The 21489-nt window shown below is 43.1% G+C and overlaps 2 protein-coding genes and 1 pseudogene across 2 annotated transcripts; 2 read left to right on the top strand and 1 right to left on the bottom strand.

Moving 5' to 3' along the window:
* Positions 1-13193: 13193 nt before the first annotated feature.
* LOC147432425 (uncharacterized) lies at positions 13194-14829 on the bottom strand (annotated as a pseudogene).
* A 1236-nt stretch (positions 14830-16065) lies between these two features.
* On the top strand, positions 16066-17750 carry LOC147432424 (uncharacterized). Its single transcript, XM_086492386.1, has 2 exons — positions 16066-16867; positions 17060-17750. The coding sequence occupies exons 1-2, from the start codon at positions 16540-16542 to the stop codon at positions 17605-17607; spliced, it is 876 nt and encodes a 291-aa protein (XP_086348512.1). The 5' UTR covers positions 16066-16539; the 3' UTR covers positions 17608-17750.
* On the top strand, positions 17633-19578 carry LOC147432423 (uncharacterized). Its single transcript, XM_086491926.1, has 3 exons — positions 17633-18417; positions 18523-18640; positions 19498-19578. The coding sequence occupies exons 1-3, from the start codon at positions 17633-17635 to the stop codon at positions 19576-19578; spliced, it is 984 nt and encodes a 327-aa protein (XP_086348052.1).
* Positions 19579-21489: the final 1911 nt, after the last annotated feature.

Raw genomic sequence — 21489 nt, 5'->3', positions numbered from 1 at the left:
AAGTTAGCAGACCGGCCACAGTAGGGATCCAAAGGAGGGAAAATAGGGATCCAAAGGGGGGGCCATCTGCAAAAGAGCCATGTGCAACAATGGGCTGAAAAGACCCTAAGGTTCAGCCCATTAAGACTTCCAAAATGCTAAGGTTCCAAAATTCAAAGGTTGTGTCCAAAGGTCAACCCTAGGGAAAATTGGATGCTTTGTGTGTGCCCTAAAAGTCTTTGCACATCCCTACATGGGAGGGGGCGAGCCCTAAAGGTAGGGGATGAGAGAGAAAGCCACACACACACACACAGAGGCTCCCTTTACACAAAGGGAATGAGGGACACATGTCAGCTCCCTAGGCCAGATGCCCACAAGGTGTGCCCAATTTCTATTGGATGACCCTTGAAGTGGACCAATGAGAATTAAGCTAGAGTAAATCTAGTTTAATTAATTTAAAAACATTTAATAAAAGAAACCAATGAGAATTAAGTCTCCTAGAAGACTATTGGGCAGTCTCCCAAGGGGTCCAATGAGCATTCAGGAGCCCCATGGCTTGCCTGATTCCTATTGGCCAGGAGGCAAAGGGGTCCAATGAGAGTTTAGTTTAATTATTTAATTACCTAAAGCTCTCACAAAAGGGGAAAGGGGGACACATGTCAGAAGGCTATCACTTATGCTGCTTAATTGTAATTGGCTTGACTTGGGGAGGGCCAATGAGGCTTCAGCAAGAGCAATTAGCAAGAGGGCTCGCCCAAGATAGAGAGAGGGGGCTGATTTTTGCAAGGCATTATCACACACACACACTCACACAAGCTCATGTGTGAAGAAAGAGAAGACTATCTCTTCCCAAGCTTTAATGGAGAACTCATCACCTACTCCAAGCTTGTGAGATAGAAGCCTACATCAACACTCTCTTGGCATGTGGATGCAAATCCAACCAAGAGCCAAGCTTCAATGCATGCTCATCTCCTCTACCAAGCTAATTACTAAGCTAAGCTATGCTACATATGAGTGATTATGTGAGGAGACGTACATCTTTCTCGTAAGATACTTCTTCTTCCTCTCAATCTACTCTCATACCCTGCTAGCTCTCACCATCTTTGAAGGTATGTGAGGTCTTGGGTCTGAAACGGGGATAATTCAAGTTGTGTTTGTTAAGTGTTTTGCTTAGTGCATGAAGTTTCCATCTTCATTGCACTAGCTAGTCTTGAAGGAACACAAAGAATTGTATTGTACAATGTCTCTCTTGATGGGAGAAACCATAATACAAAGCCTTTTGGAGGGGGGACCGGCTCCATGAAAATCCGGTCCTCAACTGTTGTCAATAGCTTAATTTCTCTCTCTTTTGAAAGTATTGTCGATGCTATCTAACTAGGTGTTATGCTTTTTGTTGCTCTCTCCACCCAAGCACTCTTGTAATTCTCATTAGGAATCTATTCTAATGAAATGCCCACTATGTTCATGCTAATTTCCGCTACACATAAGTTATTAGGCCATTAAATGTTACAGCTCAACTCTCATTTTTAAAAATGGGACTTGAATAAGTCCCAAAATTCCTAAATTGGTGTTATCAACTAAGCTTGTTGAAAACTTTGAAGAAATCTAGGTTTTAAATATACCTCCACATTGATATTTTGACCTTGTATTCTAGCATAATCTGGAAGATGTAAATATTTTGATTTAATAAATTTATAACTTGATGCTAGTGGCCCAAGCTTGTGAAGAAGTTAATGAGACTTTTGAATAATCAACACAACGTGGACTGTACTTGTAGGGTATCCAACTTACATTTGAAATGGATGTTTTTTTCGTATAGATTGTGATCTAGTTTGTGTTAAGAATTGTATCATTAATATTATTTGGATGAATATAACATAAATTATTCAAAAAATTTACAATAATCTCCATCATTCTGTAATATATTTTCCTCTCTAAGGACAATGTGTGCAGTTGTGGTACTTGCATATCAATGATAGAGTGTGTGAGATGTAAAATGTTTTGATCCCTTTCCTTTTATAGCTTCGTCTACAACTATGAGACTTTATTTTGTTTTCTTATTTGTATTAGTAACAAATATATCAATTAAGAAACTTATTGATATCGAACGAGTAACCATGATATTTCTCAATAATTAGTTGTTTAACTATGCTTAATGAATTTTTACTAAAATGAAATTAGGGGCAGACAAACTTACTACAATTACTTGATCCATTGTAAGTGATAAATAACTAGATGAAACACCCTTTTCTATATAGGAGTTTATAAACTACCAGATGAGGATGCCAAAGAGCTGGCTACTATATATATAGGAGTTCATAACTTACTAGATGAGCTTACTAGATAAGGACGTCCAAGAATAGGTTTCTATATAGGAGTTTATGACTTACTATATGAACTTACTAGATCAACATGTCCAAGAGCAAGTTGCTATATAGGAGTTTGTGATTTGCTAGATGAATTAGAAAATTGCTAGCTTCGTTGCTAGATTAAATGTGAAAACTCCTACTTGTAACTAGGAATTATTGAGCATGTACTCTAACTTGCTATCTAGAAACATGTCCAAAGCTCCTTGTGAGATGGTGAAAGGGGGAATGTTGGTGAGCAAAGGGGCTAGAGTGGCTGCAAGCATGGGGTTGCAGGGTGTTGGGGGCCGCTCATGAGAAAAACCAAGAGGGTCAAGGCCGGCCGCTACAGAGGAGAAGCCAGTGCGATATTATAAAGGGAGTCCAGTTTCTTAGGAGGAGGAAGGAGCAAACACAGGAGTGCCTGAGAGGTGGCAGAAGGAGGTGGGCCATTTGCAGTTGATTGGACCATGAGCATGGGTTGCAGAGCGAGGAGGAGAGAATAAGGAAAAGTTTAAGTAAAGACGGGTGTGCTACCGGTGGATTTGAAGGATCACAAGCCGAAGGAGGAGGAGGTATGTCAGTGAGAGGAAGTGCAGAGCTGCATATGATCAAAGTGAGTTGTTGAGCTCCTCCTCAAAGAATCTTCTAAGGCTGCTAGTTGGGGTGCAGCAAGAGTAGCAAGGAGCCGCCAAAGAGCTTGTTTTGAAGGAGAGCAGGTGGTGGAAGACGAGGCCGCAACCTGCACGAGTGTCCAGTACAGATGTGGGTATTCTTTAGTGGTGTTAAAATCTTATGAGAAGGTAGTGCTTTAGCTTATTTAAGGGAGCACTATCTTCATGATGCAAGGTTTTTTTTTGCATTAAAGAAAGGATGCCACCAGCTGAGGGAAAGAGAAGACCATAAGCAACCGTGTTGCATTATAGAGGAGAGCTATGCTATAGGGGAGCCAAAGGGTGGCCAGGAGCTTTGTAGAGTGGTATCGCCGCATGAAAGGAGAAGCTTGGGTGCATCTCATCAAAACCAATGGCCGGTATGGGCTTCAAGTAGATTGAATCACACATCTGTGTGGTGCCAAAAGCTACACCATTATTTGTAAATGCCTTTATTAAGATTCCAGCTCGTCATAGTGCAATTATCTTTCAGTTAAGCCATAGTTATTACTCTCTCCTCTTCGGACATGATAACACCATTTTGCTACTCTTGTCTCCGATTATGCCATCTCTACAATACACACTCTCACAGCCATGCACCCTGTGTGTTCCCGGCTACGCTACGACATTTTTGGTGAACTCGACGTGAAACAACCAAGGGGAGAGATTGGAGGGATGGCAAAGGTAGTGCAACAAATCTATGCAGATATGAATGACAAAGAACTTTTGGATGTTTTGGATGATGTATCGAGGGATTTCGAGACCCTTATTTCTCAAGAAGTCTACAAATTGATCCAAAACATGATGCAGATGAAGATGATTTGGTGTAGATTCTCGATGAGGCTCTAGAGGGTTTTGTGTCTATTCAAATGGCATTCCAACAATGATCCAAGATCAAAACGGGGTTATAAATTTCAGAGCACCAGACTACTTTGAGATGCTCGAACCTCTTTAACTAGAGGGGGTAATGCGGAATGCGGAACTGTTGATATGTACATCATTGATAGAGATGCTTAGCTCTTTGATGCAGTCTTTTGACCTAAGTGCTACTTATGAATGTATGCAATTATGTGGGAACCTAATATAGATGTTATATGGGTGGTTGACACCATTTGATCGAGGAGGTTATCGTGGTGCACCTACTTTACATCGGTTGATGTATATGCCTTGGGATCCTGGAGGATATTGAAGCGCAGATCAAGGTTGAAGGGAATGCATTCATTGTTGTTTTTGTAGCAGATTGTATGTCAGTGGTTTTTGTTATTAGATTTATGTTATGCGGGCAAGTTCTTCTTTTGGGGTTTGTGGTTCCTATGGTCAGTAGCTAGCTTACATGGCTAGCTTTCATTGGATAGCTTTGGGAAATTGAGATATCTTCACTTCTTTTGGATTAATATTAGAAGAGAGGACTTGACGCCCATTCCATGTGCAAGAGAGGCTAGAGCATACTTGAGCTTGACAGAGCTTCCACAATCAAGCTTGATGGTCAAGACGTGTGCACGATTAGCTAGAGCATACTTAAGTTTGTCGGGGTTTCAGATACAACGTTTCAATTTGTCGGATGCACTGCATATCCAAAGAATATGGAGTAAATTTTTTTAAAGTTCAATTATCAGATGATGAATCTAGATCATGCAGTGGATAAAAGAACTTGGCACAGACCGGAGGCTGTGCAGTTTCATAGGGGGCGGATGTCGTGTCACTGCGCTTCCACGGTGGGAAATAGGGTCAAAAGATATAGATCATGCTAACTTACATGATATGCTTAGCAAGTCGCCAAGAAGTAAAAGGTGCTAGAGGAGCTTTTTGAAATGTGTCTCTTGTAGTGCATTCATAGCAGGATATGTCCAAGGTAATGGGGAGGAAGTTGTCAAAGATACATGTAGTGTGTAGGAATGCTTTTGTCAGAACAAATATGTGCTCGGCAAATATCAGAATTATGGTTCATCGGAAAGTATAGCCATGCTTAGCATAGCTTTGGTTGATATGTATGCTTAATGCGGTGTACTAAAAGAGCTAGAGGAGCCTACAACATGTTATGCACCGCCTTCAATCATTGCCAAAGACAATATTGTGCTTGGCAACACTTTGGATGGGATGATTTTGAGCACGATAAAGAAGGACGGCAATTGGTGGCGTGGGAAAGGGACCAAGCAAAAGTTTTTTTTTTGAGTGAAGCTCAAAATAGCTTCCCAGCTATCAATAAAAAAAGCAGCGGACGTCGACTGCATGAAATAGGGAAAAGTCGTGAGCTGGGGGGGCCTTTTGTAGCGCAAGGGAAGGAGGCCACCAGAGAGTTGGTGGTGGTGGGAAGAACCAAGCGGAGATGGAGGCGTGGGGAGCGCACCAAGAGAGGGCAGCTTGGACCTTTTGAAGGGCGCCATCAGTTGGCAGGAAAGGGGGAGGTCGCCAGAGGACGGCCGAGAGAAGAAGAAGGGGGCTGTCAGTGATAGGGGAGAGGGGAGTGCTATTGCCAGAGCAGAAGGAGGTCGCCAAGAGGGGGACCTTGGCAGTCTGTGCAGAGCTGCCAACTGTTGGAGAGGAGGGCTGGACCGTGAGCAGATGGTGAAAGAGAGAACGTTGGTGAGAAAAGGGGCTAGAGTGGCTGCAAGCATGGGGTTGCAGGGTGTTGGGGGCCGCTCATGAGCAAAACCAAGAGGGTCAAGGCCGGCTGCTACAAAGGAGAAGCCAGCGCTATATTATAAAGGGAATCCAGTTTCTTAGGAGGAGGAAGGAGCGAACACAAGAGTGCCTGAGAGGTGGCAGAAGGTGGTGGGCCATATGCAGTTGATTGGACCGTGAGCATGGGTTGCAGAGCGCGGAGGAGAGAATAAGGAAAAGTTTAAGTAAAGAAGGGTGTGATATAGGTGGATTTGAAGGATCACAAGCCAAAGCGCTATATTATAAAGGGAGTCCAATTTCTTAGGAGGAGGAAGGAGCGAACACAAGAGTGCCTGAGAGGTGGCGGAAGGTGGTGGGCCATATGCAGTTGATTGGACCGTGAGCATGGGTTGCAGAGCGCGGAGGAGAGAATAAGGAAAAGTTTAAGTAAAGAAGGGTGTGATATCGGTGGATTTGAAGGATCACAAGCCAAAGGAGGAGGAGGTCTGTCAGTGAGAGGAAGTGTAGAGCTGCATATGATCAAAGGGAGTTGTTGAGCGCCTCCTCAAAGCATCTTTTAAGGCTGCTGGCTAGGATGCAGTAAGAGTAGCAAGGAGCACCCAAAGAGCTTGTTTTGAAGGAGAGCAGGTGGTGGAAAATGAGGCCGCAACCTGCATGAGTGCCAAGTACAGATGTGGGTATTCTTTAGTGGTGTTAAAAGGTTATGAGAAGGGAGTGATATAACTTATTAAAGGGAGCGCTATCTGCATGATGCAAGGTTTGCATTAAAGAAAGGATGCCACCAGCTGAGGGAAAGAGAAGACCATAAGCAACCTTGCTACATTAAAGAGGAGAGCTATGCTATAGGGGAGCCAAAGGGTGGCCAGGAGCTTCGGAGAGTGGTACCACCGCATGAAAGGAGAAGCTTGGCTGTAACAGACTTGGACACTCCAAGTCTAGAATCAATCATGACAGCACCAAATAACCACTTCAAAACAATTCACAGATCACAATAGATTTGCACTGGCTCAGCGGAGTTCAGATATTGGCCCCAAAGACTGGCGCCCCTTTCGGTATTTCTTTATGTATTAATCAATGTCAAAGTACAAGAGAGCGGTTAGGGTTTCAGTCTCAGACTCTGCGTCCAGATGCTCTGGAGAGTGAGCCCAAACCGCTAATTTAAAATTTACAAGGGATGCCCAAATGCAGAGCCCCAAAAGCTTCAGATCAAAAGCCTAAAAATAAAAGCAAAAGCTCTTCTCTCTCTCAAGCTCTCTCTTGAGTTGTAAAAATAAAGCAAAGTATTCTCTTTCTCTCTCTCTTTCTCATACTTGCATAGAGAAAAGTTGGCCACGCAATTTGCGGAGATTTCCCTGTTTGGCGCCGCAAAAAGCGGGATCTTGCCACGTCATCATGTCTGTGCTTTTTCCGGGAGTTTAGCTTGCTGCCCTAGGGTTAGGATTAGGGTTTCTGGAAGTTTTTAGGGTTTGTAGGTTTTAGGGTTAGGGTTTTTGGCAAACTTTAGGGTTAGCGTTTCCAGCAGCAGTCAGGGTTAGGGTTTTCCGCATGCTCTCAGGCAGACACGTCATCACTTTGTGACATACCCCCCTCTTGAAAGCATTGTAATCGACCTCGATTACGCCTGCAAAACAGATAGAAGCCATAAACCGTGTGAGCAGATACTGACTGTTGGTACCTACGTGCTAGGAACACACATCTAGCACATGTACCAATCGACAGTCACATCACACGACATCACAGGATATCACTAGACATCACATGACATTCAACATTCATTCAAATCTTAGACCATGATTTATCGGCAATGTAGCTAGCAATCACATCTACATCTAATTGGGACCTCATCGATGTCTGATTGACTAACCCCTATTGCAACCATGCCTATTCAAGATCAATCATACCAAAATGCTGCAGTCATTTCGTCTATTAGTTCCTACACTTAAAAGAAGTCAAGAACAAATTAGTAACATAATCAGGAATTCCATTTCATAAAAAATTGGGGACCGTATTTTTCGTAGAAGAGAAATGCCGTGCTCTAATACCACTGTAACAGACTTGGACACTCCAAGTCAAGAATCAATCACAACAGCACCAAATAACCACTTCAAAATAATTCACAGGTCACAGTAGATTTACACTGGCTCGGCGGAGTTCTATGCCTAGAGATATTGGCCCCAAAAACCTGGCGCCCCTTTTGGTATTTCTTTATCTATTAATCAATGTCAAAGTACAAGAGAGCGGTTAGGGTTTCAGTCTCAGACTCTACGTCCAGATGCTCTGCAGAGTGAGCCCAAACTGGTAATTTAAAATTTACAAGGGATGCCCAAATGCAGAGCCCCAAAAGCTTCAGATCAAAAGCCTAAAAATAAAAGCAAAAGCTCTTCTCTCTCTCAAGCTCTCTCTTGAGTTGTAAAAATAAAGCAAAGTATTCTCTTTCTCTCTCTCTTTCTCATACTTGCATAGAGAAAAGCTAGCCATGCAATTTGCGGAGATTTCCCTGTTTGGCGCCGCAAAAAGCGGGATCCTGCCACGTCATCATGTCTGTGCTTTTTCCGGGAGTTCAGCCTACTGCCCTAGGGTTAGGATTAGGGTTTTTGGCAGTTTTTTGGGTTTGTAGGTTTTAGGGTTAGGGTTAGGGTTTTTGGAAGATTTTAGGGTTTGCAAGTTTTAGGGTTAGGGTTTCCAGCAGCAGTCAGGGATAGGGTTTTCCGCATGCTCTCGAGCAGACACGTCATCACTTTGTGACATACCCCCCTCTTGAAAGCATTGTAATCGACCTCGATTACGCCTGCAAAACAGATAGAAGCCATAAACCGTCTGAGCAGATACTGACTGTTAGTACCTACGTACTAGGAACACACATCTAGCACATGTACCAATCGACAGTCACATCACACGACATCACAGGATATCACTAGACATCACATGACATTCAACATTCATTCAAATCTTAGACCATGATTTATCGGCAATGTAGCTAGCAATCACATCTAGATCTAATTCGGACCTCATCGATGTCTGATTGACTAACCCCTATTGCAACCATGCCTATTCAAGATCAATCATACCAAAATGCTGCAGTCATTTCGTCTATTAGTTCCTACACTTAAAAGAAGTCAAGAACAAATTAGTAACATAATCAGGAATTCCATTTCATAAAAATTTGGGGATCGTATTTTTCGTAGAAGAGAAATGCCGTGCTCTGATAAGAATCAATCACAACAGCACCAAATAACCACTTCAAAATAATTCACTGGTCACAGTAGATTTACACTAGCTCGGCGGAGTTCTGTGCCTAGAGATATTGGCCCCAAAAACTTGGCGCCCCTTTCGGTATTTCTTTATGTATTAATCAATGTCAAAGTACAAGAGAGCGGTTAGGGTTTTAGTCTCAGAATCTACGTCCAATTTCTTTGCAGAGTGAGCCCAAACCACTAATTTAAAGTTTACAAGGGATTCCCAAAAGCTTCAGATCAAAAGCCTAAAAATAAAAGCAAAAGCTCTTCTCTCTCTCAAGCTCTCTCTTGAGTTGTAAAAATAAAGCAAAGTATTCTCTTTGTCTCTCTCTTTCTCATACTTGCGTAGAGAAAAGCTGCCACGCAATTTGCGGAGATTTCCCTGTTTGGCGCCGCAAAAAGCGGGATCCTGCCACGTCATCATGTCTGTGCTTTTTTCGGGAGTTCAGCCTGCTGCCCTAGGGTTAGGGTTAGGGTTAGGGTTTCTGGCAATTTTTAGGGTTTGCAGGTTTTAGGATTAGGGTTAGTGTTTCTGGTAGATTTTAGGGTTTGCAAGTTTTAGGGTTAGGGTTTCCAACAGTAGTCAGGGTTAGGGTTTCCCGCATGCTCTCGAGCAGACACGTCATCACTTTGTGACATTGGGTGCATCTCATCAAAACCAATGGCTGGTATGGGCTTCAAGTAGATTGAATCACACATCTGTGTGGTGCCAAAAGCTACATCATTATTTGTAAATGCCTTTATTAAGATTCCAGCTCGTCATAGTGAAATTATCTTTCAATTAAGCCATAGTTATTACTCTCTCCTCTTCGGGCGTGATAACACCGTTTTGCTACTTTTGTCTTCGATTGCGCCATCTCTACAATACACACTCTCACTGCCAGGCACCTAGTGTGTTCCCGGCTACACTACGTCGACAACGTGTCTATGGATGGCCACGTAATCTGACCCTATATTTTACGTATCTTATGTAGGGATCATGTTGTGCAAGATCTGGTTCTTGGGCCATTAGTCCCAAGGGAATTTGCTGACAAGGTTAGCCATTTCAAAAGTCACCTTTCTGTGATGCCATAGGATTTTAAGTCCTAGAGCTTTTTGGCATATGGTGAACGTATTTGATAAAATGGCTATCTGTATCTTTTCTTGTTGTTCTTTACAAAATTTTGGATTCTGCTTTACCTGCTACTGTTTTTGACCTTATGGAGCTAGTTGAATAAGATGGGAAGTTCCAGTGTTTTGTAGATGATTGACAATTTGTGCTTGTTTGTTGGATTCTTATGTGGTATGTTTTGGTATCCACTTATACACAGATGTCACATGTTTGTGACTAGTTTGGTTTGGACACTTCTTACTTAGCTCGATTGTCCTTCTTCTAATCCTTTGTTTGTGGATTGGAGGATTATTTGGCATTGTAGTGGTCTTTGGGATCCAAATCTTCCTGCATCCCTTTTCAGCTTCTACTAGCTACGATGGAACCCATCTTTTGTAGTACTTTGAGGAGCTCAACTTGTATGGCATTGAACAATGTTTCTTCTCCTATTTGAATCTTTTTTTTTGCTGGTGTAGCGGGTTTGAAAAGGCCGAGCTTTTTGAATTTTCTATTGGTAGCATGTCCTTTTTCACCCACCCTTTTGTTCAGTGTATGCCATTGATTGTCTGCTTTCGGTGTTGGTATCTGTATTAGATTGGCCTGCTATTTTGTTGGTGTTGCTTTAGGCACCCACTTTATTTTACAAGTATTGTGGATCGGCCTACTTTGTGATGGGCTTTCTTCTTCATACTGGATTTGCTTTGTAGTTGTGCGCTCCTTTAAAGTGCATGCTTTGGTTTGCTTCTGTGACTGATCTATGGGTTGTTTGCCTTTGTCTGTGAAGATCCTCGTTTGTGCAGCCCCCTTCTTGTTGAGCTCCCAGGGTTGCTCAAAATATTTGCTTACAAAACCATCAGTCTGCTCAAAGATGATAGCGTTGCTATCCCAGTCAGGTAAAGCTTTATGTTTCCTCTACCATGGGGTTTCGAGGATGATTAGTGCTAGCATTCCCTTTGGAGGCATAACATAAAATTTGTCCAAAAAATCCAAAATTCCCACCTTGATTTGAAGTTGTACTTTCCCCACAAAAATGGTGGTGTGACCAGTAAAACATTTTACCAGTTTTGTGATTGGTTGTAGTTGAAGCACTTTAAGTTTCTGCAAGAACTCATGCTAACAACATTCAAGCATGCTCCGAAATCAACCAATGTTGTCTCTTGTATATCCAATGATTCCAATTGTGTAGGGATGTAAGGATGAGGAGCAATGGTTTTATCCTCGCTTTCATGTGCATGTTGATGCATCGTCTTATGTTGTAGGATGTGTTCTTGTGCAACCAAGCGATAACAATATGGACTTTCCAATTAGTTATGTTAGTAGACAACTCAACATTGCGGAGAAGAATTATACAACCACAAAACGTGAGGGATTAGGAATGATATTTGCAATAAAGAAATGTTGGCATTACCTTCTAGAAAACAAGTTTGTTACCTCCTGTACCTTATGCTACACTCTTCCAAATATAAGTTAATCATGAGTGGAGCAAGTATATGGTTGAGTACCTTAGGCACAAAACCTTCCCCAAAAATATGAACAAATGAAGATAAAGCTCCATTGAAGTCGAAGCTAGTGACTTCACACTCATTGGTAATCAGCTCTATAAGAGAGGAAAAGATCAACAGTTACACTTGTGTGCGCATGACGAGGAATACTTAGCTATCCTAGAGCAAGTGAATTCAGGTCTAGCTAGTGTTCGCTTTTCGGTAGACACCACATCCAAGGCCACATTGATGTCAGGAACCTGGTGGCCCACGCTATTCAGTGATGCCATTGAGTATGTCAAAACATGCGATGATTGCCAAAGGTTCAAGATACCATTACAACAAGAGAACATGCCATAGCATCCTATGATGGGTGCAAGAGCCTTTGCAAAATGGGGTATTGATTTTGTGGGCCCCATCAATCCATCTGCATATAGAACTCAATCCCAATACATCATCATGGAAATCGATTATCTCACAAAGTGGGTAGAAGCTAAAGTCACCAGACAAAATGACGCGAGAACAACTGCAAAATTTCTTTTTGAAGAAGTCTTTGTACGCTATGGTCTTCCCATAGAAATAGTTAGTGATACGGGTACTCATTTTCTAAATGATGTGATTATGCTTTTAATGGACAAGTTTATGGTTATCCATAACATGTCAGTCCCCTACCACCCGCAAGGTAATGGACAAGCAAAGATCACAAAAAAAATAATTGTGCACGATAATCACTAAAGTAGTTAGCTCGTCCAGAACCAACTTCAAAATTAAGCTACATTCAGCCTTATGGGCTTACAAAATTGCTCACAAAACTACATTCGGAACAACTCCGTTCAACCTAACCTTTGGAATGAATGCAGTCTTGTCAATGCACTTCCTAGTGTCGACACTTCGTGTAGCCAAGGAGTTACAATAGACCGGTCATGAGATCTCTTATTGCATTGATGATTTAAAAAAGCTAGATGAAATGAGACTCATGGCAGTAGGCCATATGTACTCTTAAAACGACGCATGAAATAGTACCATGACGATTTTGTGAGACCTAAACAATTACAAAAAGGAGAGCTTGTCTTGGTATATACACTTAAACAACACATTGGAAAATTCAAAAAACATGGGTTTGGGCCTTGTGTTGTATAAGATTTATCTCGTAGTGGCGCAGTCAAATCAACCACTATAGATGGAGAACAAAGGTCAAATTGGATTAGTGGACGTCGATTAAAAAAATATCATTCGCCACTAACCAATGAGATGCTTGAGAGAATGCACCATGTCTCACCATGAAAACACACTTTTCTAGGTCAAGGCTTGTGCGGTAGGTTTTGCACTTTTCAAATGTCATGACCAAATGGGTCATATGCTCAAAACATTTGCTTGAGTGAGTACACATATCATCCATATACACTTCAAGAAGCTCCTGAGGATATTCCTTGAATGCATGGTTCATAAGCCTTTGAAAGGTGGTTGGGGCGTTTGTTAGGCCAAAGGGCATTACCCAGTAAGTGTATATCCCATCTTCTATAGAAAAGGTTGTTTTATGCCGATCATTGGAGTGAATGGAAACTTGGTTGTAGCCCGAGAATCCATCTAAGAAGCTGTAAGCTTCCTTGCCAGCTACTCTCTATAACACATGTTCTACAATTGGAGATACCCATTCTGTGTGTTCAATTTCATAAATCAACTCAGCCTCCTTCAACCTATCTATTTACTTGAGGTCAACTCCAAAGCCACTTTTTCTTGATTAGTGCCCACATCACTCGTGCATAACATTAGGCATATTGGCATCCCTACATCAATTTGGTTGGGCAAGACTGCAACATAAAGTGGTAACCCAAAGACATTTGTTTTGAATATGATATTCACTACCCAAGAGTTATGATGAGAGAAACGAATAGCAATTTCAAGCATGTCCTCATCTTGAATGACAAGAATAAAGGGTCTCTTGCATTCATCATCTTCCCTCGGGTTGCAAGGCTAGACAAATATGACCTACGAGCAAGCGCATGCGCATGAACAAAAAAGCATGCGAAATGTCACCAGATGTTGAGCTCTCAATGGTACCTTCTTCATAGATTGCAAGCGAAGTGCTTCCGTAAGCATTGCAGTCCATTCATGCTCTGCAAATTCTCCTACACTAAGGCCAAGAGATGCAACTTAGCATAGATTTGCAAAGAATTACTCGTAAAACAATATGATTGAACCCTTGAGATCCTTTGGGAGAGAGTGAATTACCTTGTGTGCACATCTGGTGTAGCAACATTTGCACTCCTTTTGGTATCATGAAGAACCGATGGATCATACGATCAAGTGTAGATGCATGATCCATGTGAAGACGCTCCTTTGAATTTGACATTTTTGCAACATGCTGGCAAGTGCCTATATCAAACATGTCCTTCGTGCAACATGCAATTATAGATGGATGCACTGGTAGGTGATAAAGGTCTTCACTAGATCCAGGTACATAGCCCTCGTGAGTATCTTGGACTTTGATAATGACCTTATCAAAATCTTCAAAGTGTTGGACCACCACCTTGAATCCACATCCGCACCTTTGGGATTTTCATTTTCATCGCTTGTCTGCACCTTTTCACTGAATGCTACTCCATCGATCACACATGTATTCTTGCATGGCTTAATCCATGCATCTTTGTTGGCCTGACCAAGACGATGCTTTATCATGATGTTCGCCAATTGTTGCTCCACTTGGGATAGGGTTGTCTCAATTGATGTGCTTGAAGTAGAAGTAGACCAGCTATAAGCAAGCCAAGAGGAGACATTGTGGGAAATAGGTTTCTCTTCCAATAAACAACCACATGCAATTACCGAATCTCTTATGTAGTCATGAGATATCCCATGTTTTCTCATGTAAATGCACCATTCACTTTTGATTGCATTAATAGTGCTAGCCACTCCCAAGTGTTTTTCATGCCTTGAGGGACAATGGGTTGCACCTACAATGCGCGCCCAATCTTCTATGTATGCGATTTTCAGGCCTGATGATTTTATCTACAGATAGAGTTGTTGTGAGGTTGCAATTGGACAGAGGAGAGATCATCTCTCATTCTATTCCACCTCTTTAGACTCATCAAACCTCTCACGTCATGTGCTTTTAGAATTGAAAGCGACATTGTGACTGCCCCAGCCAAATCCTTCCCCATTAAGGAGTACATCTTCTCATCAAATGATAAGAATGTGTTTGATAAGTATTGTAATGCATCTAAGGAATCCCTCAAGTCCTCAACATCAAGCAATGGATCCATACAAACATCCATCTCATCCCCAAGAATATTATGGTCTTCCAAAAAGACATATTTGATCCAGATCATCATCGCTTGATTCACCCTTCATAGTAGTGGCAAAACCAAGATAATCTTTAAACGGAAGATTGGCTGGATTGTTGGCTTGATGCACTTGCAAGAGCATAACAATGCAAGCCTAACGATTTTAACCCCTTGCATGCAACCCAACTTGCTGATGCGAGACTTTGGTAGACAAAGAGATTGGCAAAATAGTGGAGACATTAGATGCTTATTGCAACGCACACACTAGGGAGATAAATTTGTAGACAAAAGGATCAAAAGAGAACCTGGTTGACATGCTCGTTGGATTCGATTGTGTGTAGCCTCGTCAAAGAGACTTTTTTCGTTCCCACGCTGTTTTTTCTCAGACCCTAAACCGACACCCAGATGGTGCCCCTCCCATCAACAAAACCTTAATGGTCATTAATGAGGAGCATCAATAGCTTTACTGGCTAGCCCTGTTTTTGACAGGCACACTTTGCATCCAACCCCATATTTTGCTGAAAAACGGATCTTTGAAAATGGGCGATGGGTGATTTACTGGCTAGCCCTTTTTTTGACAGGCACACTTTGCATCCAACCCCATATTTTGCTGAAGAACTGATCTTTGTAAATGGGCGATGGGCGATCTGCAACAAGCAAGGAGGGTGGTCCTGCACCGGAAGCAGACGCGACAGGATGCCTGATCTGCAACAAGTAATGAGGTTGGTTCTACACCAGAAGCAGGCACGCACAAGTTTCCCAAACTCCAATCATTCAAAAATACGCCCCGCGCCACATCGGCCAGTTGTGCCACATCGGCATGCCTATACATATTGATCAATTTTGCCCAAGTTTACTTTTTATGTTGACGTGAAGCGTCGAGATCTCCTCTTCTTTCGTGCCCAACTTCCCTGCCCTTGATCACACGCAGAAAGGAGCATTAAATGGGTTACTAAGCCTATGCTTTGTAACTATGCCGATTTTGGCATAGTTGTCAAGTTTAAGGCATAGTTGAGAGGATGAATGAATAACTAAGCTTCGCGAGACCATGCAAGAGGCTTAGTTATTCATTTAATGCTTTGTCTTTGCATAGTTGACATAGTTACCAATAATTGATAACTAAGCCTCGTGTGACCACACCCTAAGACCCCGTCCCGTGTAAGTAGTCTTGAGGCCCATAAGCCCTCTAAAGGCGTTACTGAGAGCTCTTTAAGTCGCTTTTTCAAAGCCTCTTGTAATGAGCGCAAGGTGGAGTGCGCTTCGGCCGGCTTGTTCACTAGCTGACGTGGTGCACACTTTTTTGCTGGCCGCTTGCCGAGAAAGCTCACAGCCTACCTCTTCCAACCAGCCATCATAAAATTGGCTGGGAGCAGGTAGCTTCATCAGCTCGCCAGTGCTGAGGCCCGCCGACCTCTCCATGTGCTAATGCTATCTGCATTTTCGCTGGTAACCGCTACATTTTCGATAGGGGTTGCCTCGTTCCCCACATTAGCGATGCGCCTTTTAGAACCGCTTGTAGCAGGTAACCGGTGTCGGGTTTTCCATTCTTGAGCATTACACCTAGCTAGAAAACTGCGAGTCTAGGAGAACACCATCGCCGATTCTGCAGGTCAATAAATCGCTGCATATTAGAGAGAGAGAGAGAGAGAGAGAGAGAGAGAGAGAGAGAGCGCAAGGGGTGGGGGACATTGGGTGCATCTGCGACAGATGGCGAAGAAGCATCAGTAACCGGAAATTCAACTTGTATGGGGCGCTCTCTCTGCAGCTAATGGGCCCGTTAAAAAATAGAGGGCCCAATAATTTGAGCACCCCTTAAAGGGCGAATAGGGAAGCCCTCTACACCCTAAACCTGATGGCGGCGTCGAGCGCGTCTGCAAGGAAGCGGAGGCTTGCAGAGGAGGAGGAGGTGGAAGAGGCACGCCAGCAACTCATCGCATTGGAGGAACACTTGAAGGATTTACAGAAAAGCTATCCACGGAAAGAAGCAGCGCAGAAATCTGCAGAGGACCTTCGACATGAGCTTTCCAATCAGATTGCCGCAAGGTATGAGCGGGATATATGGGACGCACTGGTTAGGGTCACAGCGGAGCTAGAACAACTGAACACTGAGTTGTCAGCGTTAAGTGATGATTTACAGAGAACAAGTTCCCAGATTGAAAAGCTTAAAAACCGATTGCAAGGTTGGATTTTGTTCTCTGGTCGCAACTTCTTAATCTGTTCGTGCAGCCAAATGTGTGCGTGAGTGTTGTGTGTTAGGGTAGGCATGCGCTTATGGTGCATGTGGTGTGAATGCATGTGAACTTGTGTGTGTGTGTGCAACACAAGGCCTAAGACTCCGGCATGTCTAAATGTGGACCAATCCCCGCTTCCAGAACTCACTGCTAAAACCTACTTGGAACAAATTGTCGAACTGGGCCCACCTTCAGCTGTGGAGAAACAGGGACTGCTCTACGTTCAGACGGCGCATGGGGAGAACCAGCCCGTATTTCTTTGCTGCTTCCCAGCTACTGCACAGCCACCCCTTCTGCTCACCTTAATGCACCCTGTGTTTGGGCAGTTTGTTGACGACTTCAACTCTAATGAGGAAGCTCTATCTCCTGGTGTCTGCAAATTGGTCGAATGCCTTTGCTATGAGGTGTTGGGAGGGGCGAAATATGTTACTGAAGTAGAGATGAAACAGGCTTTCAATTCGGCAATGGCCAAGTTTCTTGAGTGCACGGTTTCTCCAGTGGAGGTCAGTTGTAGAGGTTCAGGTGGTGTGCTTCGGGAAGCTGGACGGAGTAGTAGAAGCAGTATATGGAGGGCGCTGGGCAATGGTGGAGGAGCTAAAATTGCAAAAGGGCAACACGTTGGTCGAGGGACTGCAAACTTTTGGTATCTACATTGGCTCTTTACAGCAACAAGCAGGGGTGCAAAGTGAAGTGGAGCTGCTTCCATGCTTTTACATGGAAGTCGTGGGGCCTGCCATCAGGATAGGAGCTCTTTTATATCTTGAGAAAGTGGCATGGCAGCCCCTGACGCCCTTCCTGAATTGCTTTTACAGGGAGCATGACCGCACAGATATGGTCACGCTGTGTAGAGCGATGCATGCTTTGAAGCAGGGAATTGCGGCCTTGAGTTGTTATTACAGGGATTCAGCTTCAGCCACCATACCCACGAAGGATGTTCCATATTCGTTGTTAGAGAAGAGACATACACACTATACTAGGATTGACGAAAAGCTTGTTTTTCTTGATGATGAACATAAAAGGATTTTCAAATACTGTAGGCGGTATGAAGAGAAAGTCCACAGGAGCTGGGAAGATGCAGGCTTGGCTCCCGCATTGTATGGTTTCCAGCAGATTAAAGGTGGCTGGTTTGAGGTGGAGATGGAGTATTTGGAGGGTTGGAGCTCTGCCTATCGCATGCTCGGGATGTTGGATGATGTGGATGCAAAGACTTGTCTACGATCAGCAATATGGGAAGCATACGATAAAGCTTTAGCCACCAAGATTGAGGTTTGTGAAGTTGCGCATGGCGACATGAGGCCACCCAACATCATGGTGAAAAGAGGTGAAGCAGGGGATTTTGAGGTCAAATTTATCGACTTTGATTGGGCTGGCAAAATTGGTACTGCCAGGTACCCTTTTTTCATGAATCCAGAGCTGCCATGGGCTGATGGCGTGACTCCGGGAGCTCTTTTGAAACTAGAACATGATGCAGGGTTGCTGTTGGCTTCTATTGGCGGAAGGTGAACCCTTTCTCTCTCTCTCGTCTACTGTAGCACAGCGTTTTTCAATCAGATGCCATCACACATCTTTCAGAATTGACTGGTAGGTTGACCATTGCAAGACAGAATGAATTTGAGCAATGCTTCATGTCGTAAGCATCCAGTAGCAAAGCGCAGCAAGCTAATTTTTCTTGTTTGTATTTTGGTTTGTTCGTTGCAATGTCTCTGTGGTGGCTTGTCTTGGGTATGTACAGGTATAATATTGAAACAATCTCTATTCTGAGGGAAGCTGTGTTATGACAAGAGACCTCCTGAGATGAACCCAACAAAAGCTGATACCAAGGACCCGCCATAAATATTGGAAGTTGAAAGAGAAAAAACAAAAGTTGAAAACCAAATAAGAGCGCAAGCAAGCAACTATGGAAGCAGAGTTTTCTCAAGCTCGTGAACAACTAAAACAGCACTTGATAAAAGGAGGAGATAGTTTCCACACATACCCAATGCATCCTGTGCCTGAGCTCTTGTTACTGCGTTCACAAGACAATTGCTCTGAATCTGAAGCACTTGAAATTCATGCTTATAGGTGTTTTTACTGCTCTATCAGGATATTGAGGGCAATCCTGAATGAGATGCCTCCTGGTACACTCTTGGAAAAACTCAAATATCCTCAAGTGTATCCCCTAAATTCCAGCATCCCATTGATTACCTATATGCTGTGGTTGTTGCAATGGTGGTTGATTTATGGGAGGTGGATTATATGGCCACTCTTTGACGTAGTTACTATGGTTTGCCTCATTTTTGTAGGATCACCCACCATTCAATTGTTATGGCATGATGCAGCTAATGGGGTTGATTGAGTATAGCATTGGGTTGTAGAACTATTACTCCCATAAATGCCACACTCTCACCATGTTTGCCTAAAAGCTCGATTCATTTGTCTCACAATATTTGTGTCAAAATGTTCTACATTAGATGTAGGATGCGAGTGATTAGCAAGCCTTGCCATAGTCTCACTAGAGGTTTGATTGGCATCAGTTGTTGTGATTTCCGATCTTCTGTTACATCTGTATAAGCTTTTTACTTGTCCACAACAAGCTGCAGGTATCAGGTAGCCAGGCACCAGAGACTACAGAGACATCTGGGAGTTTTGAAAGTGAGCATTTTCAGGAGTGGGCCAAGTAGTTGATCCTAAGCATCTTGGGCGAGTCCTGGGTGTACCTCACGGTCACACCAAGCCTTAACCCGGCCGAAAGTCAACAAATACCAACTTATTATTCAGCACTTCATGATTAGCAATAGGCTGTTCATTCACTTGTAGCATTGCGTAAAACTCACAGATTTCAGGTCATCCATGATCAGCAACTGGCAAATGCCAGCTTAAAAAAGATCACCCAAGAGTGCAAGAAAACAGAGAAGAAATGTTGGGATAACAGTTGAAGATAGACGCTGACCATAACGGCCCAAGATCAAAACAAACTAAAGCAAGAGTGGGAAAACAAGATACAATAGCCAAGATTGCCCGAGCTAGGAGTTGGGGTCTGGCGGTACTCTGACTGCACGTACATAGTTACCTGTTCTCTCTCTCTGATAGGGTATGTGCTTTTTCTTTCTTGATCAGTCAATGATCGGTCTTTTGAGTAGGGTTTCTCTTACCTCATCCTTAAATCTTGGCTGGTAATCTCACTGCTGTCTGTGTTCAACCTTGTGAATCATTGTTATTGTTATCTCATAAGGTTTACACAGCACCTACCCAAGACTTGACAGTTCAAAGTCAGCCTTGAAACCTGGTGTTGGTAAGAGTAGTACTGTAGGAAGTTGCCAACAGCTACCTGCACCGAGCACTGTGCCAGATGCACTTAGCATGATGTGCACTTCGTGCAACTATTGAACACCCTCGTACTACCCTTGCCCGAGATTTCACAGTTCGGGTCAGCCTCGAACCATGGTGCTGGTTAGAGTAGCACAGTAGGAAGGTGCCAACAGCAACCCGCACCTTGTGCCGCACCCAGCAATGTGCCCCTAGCGCACTTCGCATGCTGTGCGCTGTGCACTCCGTGCAGCTATTGAACACCCTCGTACTACCCTTGCCCTCCAGCAGTTATCTTTGTGGTCAGTGGGTTTGTTGCTGACCTAACTACTTCTACATGCTCGGGTAACATACCTCGTGTCTTGTCCTTCCTATGTGACATTGTGTCAAGCGTGTGCGCATGCTCACACAATACGCCATCACCTCAACGAGCGACGGCATCCGTTCGCTGCTTCCACGTTGCTGCTCATAGGGTTTTCAACTTCACTTCATGCCTTTCCAGTAATGGGCTGTCTGCACACACAGCACCCCGGAGTCCACCAACACCAAATCACATTTTCTTGCTACACCATGAGTGCTGCAAGCTCTCAATTTCAATCTGTTACTTGCTTACTCCACTTCATTTCAAACTTATAAAAAAATGGGCACTCAAATGTTTTGGTCTCAAGAAATTGAATGTTGAAACCTGTGGCCTATTTTGATCAAATATTGCCAAGGTTGCCTTGGTATCAATCCACCCACCAATTTATTTGTTTTCATTTGTAGACATTATGATGCGACATCCACTGCCTCTAAACTTGCTTTCGCACGTAAACAATCACAATTTAGTTATGTGTGCCGTTTTAATCAAATGCAATTTTTGTGTCATTCAAACCAAATACCAAGTTGAGTTCAACTCTCTCTTTGCATTGTCAAAGCATGAGTTTATAAGTCTTTTTGGCATGGTCTTGTTGAAGCATTTAATTTAGTGTATGCTGGCAATCCAACTCTTTGCCCAATGTATATAAATTGGAAGGTTTACACTACAGTATGACAGTGCAGATCTCTGCACCAAATGGCAGGAAAATTGCTCTCCTATACTTCTACATCTCACTTAATTGTGTGTTACAGCTACAAGCTGAAACAATATAGTTTGGTCCATCTTACCGTTTTCTCATGCGGGTTCAAGATAGGCAAGAGCTTTTGATGGTTTATGCAGTTGTAAAAACTTTCCTTGCCAAGAATGAAGTTGAAGAAAAGGACCCTTGTAAGGCTGTAAATCTATTAGGGGCTAGAGGAGACACTTG

The sequence above is a fragment of the Adiantum capillus-veneris genome, chromosome 20, assembly GCF_014529385.1.
Source record: "Adiantum capillus-veneris isolate H3 chromosome 20, ASM1452938v2, whole genome shotgun sequence".
NCBI classification, from domain to species: Eukaryota; Viridiplantae; Streptophyta; class Polypodiopsida; order Polypodiales; family Pteridaceae; genus Adiantum; species Adiantum capillus-veneris.
The sequence above is the reverse complement of the archived record's forward strand: the minus strand, read 5'-3'. Positions and strand labels throughout refer to the sequence as shown.

Excerpts from the sequence above, each read along its gene's own strand:
- LOC147432424 (XM_086492386.1), top strand. The coding sequence starts at position 16,540 with ATGGCGGCGTCGAGCGCGTCTGCAAGGAAGCGGAGGCTTGCAGAGGAG. Across the intron at positions 16,868-17,059 it reads GCTTAAAAACCGATTGCAAG|AACTCACTGCTAAAACCTAC; the intron begins GTTGGATTTTGT and ends CCCCGCTTCCAG.
- LOC147432423 (XM_086491926.1), top strand. The coding sequence starts at position 17,633 with ATGGAAGTCGTGGGGCCTGCCATCAGGATAGGAGCTCTTTTATATCTT. Across the intron at positions 18,418-18,522 it reads TTGGCTTCTATTGGCGGAAG|AATGAATTTGAGCAATGCTT; the intron begins GTGAACCCTTTC and ends ATTGCAAGACAG. Across the intron at positions 18,641-19,497 it reads TCTGTGGTGGCTTGTCTTGG|GTATCAGGTAGCCAGGCACC; the intron begins GTATGTACAGGT and ends AACAAGCTGCAG.